Below are 8179 nucleotides of genomic sequence, written 5' to 3'. Positions count from 1 at the left end.
CATGGTAATATCAAGTGAACAATATGTTTACAGTGAGGGGAATGCAACTATTAGGCTTTAGTGGAGTGACCCGGTATTTAACGGATAGTGGTTAATTAGGTTAAAGAGTTTAGCCGGATAGTTGCGGATCGTTAGAGCCCATGATCTGTAGGTCCATGAGGTCCCCCTACTAGCTCACATCGAACTAAACCTTACAAGCGAATTTAAAGTGTTCAAATTCAATTTTTGAAGCAAAGTGTTAAATATATACAATATATTTAACCTAATGTTTAATTGTGAATTAAACATAAAGAGAGAGAAAATATAATATATTTAAATATCAAGATTATGAATAGTGATTCATATTGCTTAGGATTAGTGTTGGATTTAATATTAAATTAAAATAATTAAATTGTTTAATTAATTATTTAATATTAATTTAATTTTTTTAATTGATTATTATAATTAATTTTGAAATTAAATGGAAATGGTCAAAATTGCATTAAAAGTCAAATTGTTGACTAGGTAAAAAATGTAATGAAAGTCAAATTATTGACTTTTGACTTTGAAGTCTAAAAGTTAAATTTGTTGACTTTGGACTTTGAAAGTCAAACTTTGACCAAGTTAATAGAAATATCCAACATTTGTGAGTGGGAAATGTCAACTTTTGTATGGCTAAGTATTTTCTTCATTTGAAGACACTTGTCCCATTAAATCCCACTTTGAGTTAGTGGATTTTTTAGTGTTAAATTCTCATCAAAATCAAAATTGCATGTTTTGCATATAATAGGCTTTAAAAGAAAGAGCTCCTTGAATTTTAAACTTCTTGGCCATAGTGGAAATTGATGAGATTATGTGATAATCTCTTAACAAATTTCTCTCTAAGACTTAACCTTTTTCCTGTCCAAATTAGTCACTCACCGGATCCCACCATCCCGTTCTAAGGCTGAAGAATAGTCGGAAAGACTCTCGCAGTGGTCTACGAACCGTTCGTATGGAGATTTGAGCTAATTTGGTGAAGATTCAAAGTCTACAAAGGTTATATTCTTTTTCCCCTTTTACTTGTTTTAATTGCATGCTTATCTTTGTGATTAACCTAATTACTTTAGATCCATTTTTCTTCCGATGCGCATGTGTTCGTTCCATCATCAAATACATTAAATGAAAAATAGAATCATATTAAATACATTTTCTCTCTCCAATTGAAAATGGAAAGAATCTCAAATAATTAATATAATATAATAAATGCATTGTTTCTCTCGAACATTAATATGCTATATATGGAAAATAGAAAGAAATCTCAAATACTAATTGTTTGTGAGAAGATTTGAGCTAATTTAGAGAAGATTCAAAGTCTACAAAAGTTGTATTCTTTTTCCCATTTTACTTTTTCAATTGCATGCTTATCTTTGTAATTAACCTAATTGGAGTACTTTAAATCAATTTTTCTTCCGTTGCACATGTGTTCGTTCCATCATCAAATTCGTTAAATGAAAATATATTTCCTCTCTCCAATTGAAAATGGAAAGAATTCTCAAGTAATTAATATAATATAATAAATGCATTGTTTCTCTCAAACATTAAAGATGCTATACATGGAAAAGCATACGATAAATGTATTTTCTCTCTCCAGCCGCCCACCTCAGAAGGGTAGAGATATCCAATTTTTCCATGGGGGCGGAGATTCTCCAATTAGGCGGAAAATGGGGGAGGGAGTGGGGAGAAAAAAATACCCATGAGTTAAACGGGGATGGGGACGGGAAATGCATTCCTCGTCCCTGCCCCCACCCCCGTCCTCGCCTCGATTAACTTATACATATTTATTTAGTATAGTTATCTAATATTATGTTATTATTATTATTATATAAATATTACATTTAAATTTCAAATTTGATTATTTATTGGGAAAGATAATTAATATGTTTAAATTGAATGTTTAAATTTAGATTATATACGTGAATAATTTGATTTATATTTATTTCTTTCTACTAAAAAAATTAATTAGCTTTTTTAGGCCAAAATTTGAGTAATTTACTTTTAAATTCAAATTTTCATATAAAACTAACCATAATAAACAATTGAGTGATAAAGTTAATTATTTAATTAAAATTTGCTCACAATAATGATTTAAATTAATTGGTTTTTTACAAAAAAAAAAAATAATAATAATAATGACGGAAAAAATTTTCCTGCGGGGAACCCGATCCCTGCGAATTCCCCGCAGGGAATCCCCACCCCGATCCCCGTGGGGAGTTTCATGGGGATGGGGAATGAAATGGGGAGCGGGGACGGGGAATGACATCTCGACCCCACCCCACCCGATTGACATCTCTACACAAGGGGTGTTTTTGTTTGAAAATAGTATTAAATTCCTTATATGAAAATGTCCAAATATTTAGATATTTATGAAAATAAATTTTCAAAATTGATTAAATCTATAATAATCCCTATTTACAAATCAGAAAAGTAGGTGTTATATTTACAAGGGATTAATATAGATTCAATCTCTTTTCAAAACTTATTTTCATAAATGTCCAAACTTTTTTATATTTTCGTATATAAGATTTAATGGATTTTTTGGATTAAAATAGCCTTGAATGTGATTAGCGACTAGAGAGTGAATGTGGTATTGGAAAAAAAAATCAATATTTACCAAGCACCCTTAATGTAGGAGAGAGAAAATGCATTTATTTGTTGAGATTTTATTATTATTTTTTAATTAGAGAGAGAAAATGTATTTAATGAAATTTTATTTTCTATTTACGTTGGTTTCATTTATAACTTATTGGTTTATCTTGTGGATTCATATATATACCTTAGAACATTTTGTTAGGTACTTAAAAACATCCTAACCAATATATGAAATATATCACAGTATATAAATTAGAGTTTTACTCAATGATTAACATAAATCACGATATAAACCAATATATCAAATTTATCACGGTATGTAAACCACATAATGGCTTAATATTCAACATAAATTAGAGTATGTATCATAAATTTCATTTACATCACATTATATATTAGTAAAACAATTCAATAGATCAAAATGTGTTTATGTCATAATACATGAAATCTAAATAATAATAATAATAAACTCTCATTTATAATACATATATTACAAATATATATTATATTTCCTATAAAGCTAAAAAAAGCATAGAAAAAGTGTGTATATATATATATATATATAAGGGTTTTGAGAGATAAATCGAAGAATATGGAAAATTGTGGGTATTTAAAAAATATTATAATTTAATATATTTTTCTTAAAAAGTGCATCTCATTTAAAACTCTTTTTCTCTTTCCTATTTAAAAAAACGTATAATTAATTTATCATTGGAGACTAAATAATAATTTAACCCTAATTTTATTGTAATATTTTTAAAAAGTTAGACATTCTCGTAAATGAAAAAAAAAAAGTTGAATATTAATAAAATATAAGTCCGCATGTGCAGAAAGACCTATTTACAATTTACTCGCATTTATGAGAAGACTCGGTGGGCTGAAAATGGGCCTATTTGAAAAACCCAGAAGAGGTTTCTGGGCCAAGAACGGTCGAACTCTGTACTGTTTTAAGCCCATCGTAGGCCCATCAGCCCAAACACCAGAACTACATGTACACATCCTCACGAAAAAGAGCAAACTTTTCATCATCTAAAAAAAATGAAAAGTTTTTAAAAGGGGAAAAACAATTTAAAACGGAGAAAAACCCGTGCGTGCCAGCTGCTTTAGTACATGTCAGGCTGTCAAAACCAAAGATTTCTAAAATAAAATAAAATAAAATAAAAGCTGTCAAAACAGAAGACGCACAGTTTTGAACATCTCTGAACCATCCATCTCAATCCAACGGCTCACATTCAATCCATCTCCCCAATCCGGTCTTCGTCCTCAACGCAATTATCGCTCCACTATCTCTTGCAAAAGAGAAAAAAGAGAGAGAGAAAAAAAAAAAAAGTTCTCCAACTTCTTCTCTTCGGCTCTGTATTTCGATTCAGCCATTCTCAAACTCTACAGATCTAATCGTTCTTCTTTGTTTTCTGCAATGGCGGTCACCTCTTCCCCTCGTGAGGAGTATGTTTACATGGCTAAGCTTGCCGAGCAAGCTGAGCGTTACGAGGAGATGGTCGAGTTTATGGAGAAGGTCTCCGCCGCTACAGACAACGAGGAACTCACCGTCGAGGAGCGGAACCTTCTCTCTGTTGCTTACAAGAATGTTATTGGAGCACGTAGAGCTTCCTGGAGGATCATTTCCTCTATTGAACAGAAAGAGGAGAGCCGAGGAAACGATGATCATGTTTCCATCATCCGTGAATACAGATCTAAGATCGAGACTGAGCTCTCTAACATTTGCGATGGGATCCTTAAGCTTCTTGACTCTCGTCTCATTGCCTCCGCTGCGTCTGGTGACTCCAAGGTGTTTTATCTTAAGATGAAGGGCGATTATCATAGATACCTTGCTGAATTCAAGACCGGAGCTGAGCGCAAGGAAGCTGCTGAAAGTACCCTCACTGCTTATAAATCTGCACAGGTTTGATTCCGTCCCTGTTTTACGATCCACCTATCGTAATCAGTCGGTTTCTTAGGTATCTAATACTCATTCTCTCTCGCTTTCCGACTTTTATTCGAATGCCGTGGAGTAACTACCTTTAGGTCTTACAGTCTCGTCTCGAAGTTTCCTCCTTTGGAGACATTTTAATAAGCTGGGAAAAACCTGTCTAGATCTTTATATACGATCGAATTACTTGCATTTATGAAAAAAATATTGTGTGAAGAAATAAATCCGGGAAACTAGGTTTACATAGTTTTTCTTATGGCGATTCTCTTTTGATACTTTATTTTTGGAACAAATTAAATCGTTTCTCGTAGAATCACTAGTTTTTTTTTTGTGGGAAAATGATTTCAATATACATAAAATTTATTGGATCTAAATTCTTGGAAAGAGTTATGGGAAAATGTAAACTGAAAATTGTTTGTCTAGGGATTCCTTTGCAATTAATGTGAGTTGCTTTTCTCTGAGGTTCGAGCATGAATTAAATCATTGATTGCATTGACCGTATACATACTCGGCCTATGAGTAGCTATCTTTTAAAGAAAAGTTATTGTTCTGATTAACTGTAACTCTTACGTTTTTTAGGATATTGCAAATGCTGAACTTGCTCCTACTCACCCCATACGACTTGGGCTGGCTTTGAACTTCTCAGTGTTCTATTATGAGATTCTGAATTCACCTGATCGTGCTTGCAGCCTTGCCAAACAGGTTACTCGAATATATTGATCCCCTTTCATCATACCCTGAAGCTACTTGATATGTAGAAACGTTTCCTTATTCTTCTGATTGAATGATTAATTTTTGTTTCTCTTTCAATTGGGTGTAACTTTGTGCAAACCAACCCATTCTATATTTTTTTAACTTCGTTTGTTATAAACTGAACTGACCATGCCAAGAAAATAAATCAAGCTGGCTGAAACCAACTAGAAAACCATGTTCGAATGATCGATCATAACCAACCCAATTGGGCCATAATTGGAATAATTTTCATTTTTAATACTGTGAAAGTGAGCTATTTTGGTTTGGTTAATTTGCTCAGTTTTTTTAGTTTTCTTTACTCTGGCTTCAACTTGCACCCTTACCTAGAACTGTATATTTCCTGTTCAACAGTCTGGAATGTCACCATCCTTATCCACTTATCCCTAAGTCGGAGTCTATAAGTCATTTCAAATCACTTACCATTGTACTTCTATACCAATCAGGCTTTCGATGAAGCAATTGCTGAGTTGGATACACTGGGCGAGGAATCATACAAAGATAGCACTTTGATCATGCAACTTCTTCGCGACAACCTCACCCTATGGACTTCAGACATGCAGGTAATGAGATGGATGGTCCTATTTCATGGTCTAGATCTTTGTCGACCATCTGCACACATGTCTTGACTCTTGGCATTATATATTAGCTTGCTATTAATGTGTAAATTTCTTTTTCTGGATTCTTTTCAGGATGATGGGGATGAGATTAAAGAAGCAGCTCCAAAACGCGATGATGAATAGTAGTGAGCTTATTGATTTGCACGTGCAGTATTCAACTTCTCCTTTACATGTTTTATTCTGGAGAAGTGCTTGTTTGGAAATTTGGCTTTTCTATTATTATCTAGGTATTTCTTAGCCTTTATCATCACCACACTCTGGAAAAAAAAAAACGCGCTCGTTTGCCTTTCCCCCGTCTTTTCTTTTTCTTCTTTTGACCAATCAATTCGATGTCTCTGAATTGGCTTGTTTTTCTCGAATATAAATTCTATATATTATTAAGCATCATGTAACTGATCTACCTTTCGTCTCTTACACGGTACGATACAGATCCTTCCCAAGTAATTATATAAACTATCTCTGCTGTCTGATTCGAATCCTGTTGTATGTGGGTTGTGGCTATTTTCCATTGCCAAATAATAATAAGAAAGAAATTGTAGAATAGTTTATTTTCTATGTATAAGATGTGGTTCAGCATCATCTTCTTTGATATGTCACATATTTGGTGGTCCTGAAGCTTTGGCACATGTAGTTGTAAGATTTATATTGATTGGTGAATGAATGGTGAGATGAAAGAAATTGGCTCTATCTATCTGCCTTAGTGTATTGGGTTTCTGCAGGCCTGCTTTTGGTTCTATGAAGCTATCTTTTCAGTGCTCTTGTTGGTATCTGCAATCAGGTATGTTTTAAAAGCCTAGTTTAGAATGGGACAATATCAATTTCAACCCTATTCTAAAATTTGGTTTGGGAGTGATTCTAAAATAATTAAGATCATTTTTGTCATTTTCAAAATGGAACATATTTTTAATCCTTCCAAACTATTTTTGATCATATGATTTAATAGTAAAATGATTTTGAGTGATTAAGAATGTGTCTTAGAGTGGTTTTAAAATTGACAAAAATGATTTTGATAATATTGATTTTCACTGATTTTCTTTGATTGACGATTTTAATTCTAGTAAAACATGGAGCTAACACAATTATATTATTTTGTTACAAATTTAGTCTCAAATGTTTACACCTTGTTTGTTAACTATTTTTTTCTTTTTAAATTAAGTATATGAACATTACTTTCACTTCTAAATTTCTTCCTTGTTTATCTACTTTTTGCAAATGATTTAAAAACTGAATCTAATTTTGAGAACTACAAAAAAGTAGATTTAAAAAGGTTGTTTTTGTTTTTAAAGTTTAGTTTAGAATTTAACCATTGTACTTAAGAAAGATGCAAATGCAAATCATGATAAGAGAAATGTAGATGAAATAAACTTAATTTTTTTAAAAAAAAAATTAAATGATTATCAAACGAGACTTTATTTATCTTATCTATTAAAAATATTAAATTTTTTTTATGAAAATTCGTCTTAAATATATATATGTAACATAGTTTAGACTCTGAACTTATATTCTAATTTAACCATTAATTTTATTTTTTCGCTTGATCAAATTCAAAACCAGTTTTTGACCTTTACTGTATTTTTTTCCACTCATTGCCCCCAAAGAGTGATAGAATTGAATATTTCAATTAATCATTATTGCTTCTATAAAATGGAAGAATGAAAATGAATTTGTTACAAATTCAACCAATTTTATTTCCAAAAAAATCCTATTTCTAGTCAAAAATGAAATAGTAGACGTCCTATTCTATGCCAATCCATTTCATCTACCAAACATTCCTTTCGTCCACTCACCGTAGAGTCAAAGAAATCGGTAGGTAGGCAAAATGCAATATAAATCCAAGAGATTTGAAAATGAGTGTTCTAGTTTTGATTAAACCCCTATCGTAAAAGATATTAGTATAGGTTTGTATCTACAAATATAACACAATTTTAAAAAAAATTACAAATATGTATCTACAAATATAACACAATTTAAAAAAAATTACAAATATAAAATATTTAGATTTTACTTTTGAAATCTATCGGTGATAGTATATATCAATGATATGATCATTAATAAGAGTCTAAAAACAATAGAGACTGTCATTGACAATATTGTTATATTTACAATTCTTTAAAAGCCTTGCTATATACTTAATTATTATCTCTAAAAGTGTTATTCAATTTCCTTAAACTATAACGTAATAAAAATTGATACTTAATTTTGATGACATTATCATAACAAGAACTAAATTATTACAAATTGTAAATTACGGAGACTAAACCTTTATTTA

General features: G+C 31.3%; 1 protein-coding gene across 1 annotated transcript; it reads left to right on the top strand.

The window, feature by feature from the left end:
* Positions 1 to 3399: 3399 nt before the first annotated feature.
* On the top strand, positions 3400 to 6386 carry GRF2 (general regulatory factor 2). The gene is made up of 4 exons (XM_039043054.2): positions 3400 to 4513; positions 5120 to 5242; positions 5737 to 5853; positions 5983 to 6386. The coding sequence occupies exons 1-4, from the start codon at positions 4028 to 4030 to the stop codon at positions 6031 to 6033; spliced, it is 777 nt and encodes a 258-aa protein (XP_038898982.1). The 5' UTR covers positions 3400 to 4027; the 3' UTR covers positions 6034 to 6386.
* The last annotated feature ends 1793 nt before the right edge of the window (positions 6387 to 8179 follow it).

This window comes from Benincasa hispida, chromosome 9, assembly GCF_027475165.1.
Source record: "Benincasa hispida cultivar pf3 chromosome 9, pf3_genome.v1.1, whole genome shotgun sequence".
Taxonomy (NCBI): domain Eukaryota; kingdom Viridiplantae; phylum Streptophyta; class Magnoliopsida; order Cucurbitales; family Cucurbitaceae; genus Benincasa; species Benincasa hispida.
Note: the sequence above shows the minus strand (reverse complement) of the source record. Positions and strands in the feature narration are given on the sequence as shown.

Coding starts and splice junctions, on each gene's coding strand:
- GRF2 (XM_039043054.2), top strand. CDS start 4,028: ATGGCGGTCACCTCTTCCCCTCGTGAGGAGTATGTTTACATGGCTAAG. Junction 4,514..5,119: donor CTGCTTATAAATCTGCACAG/GTTTGATTCCGT, acceptor TACGTTTTTTAG/GATATTGCAAATGCTGAACT. Junction 5,243..5,736: donor CTTGCAGCCTTGCCAAACAG/GTTACTCGAATA, acceptor TATACCAATCAG/GCTTTCGATGAAGCAATTGC.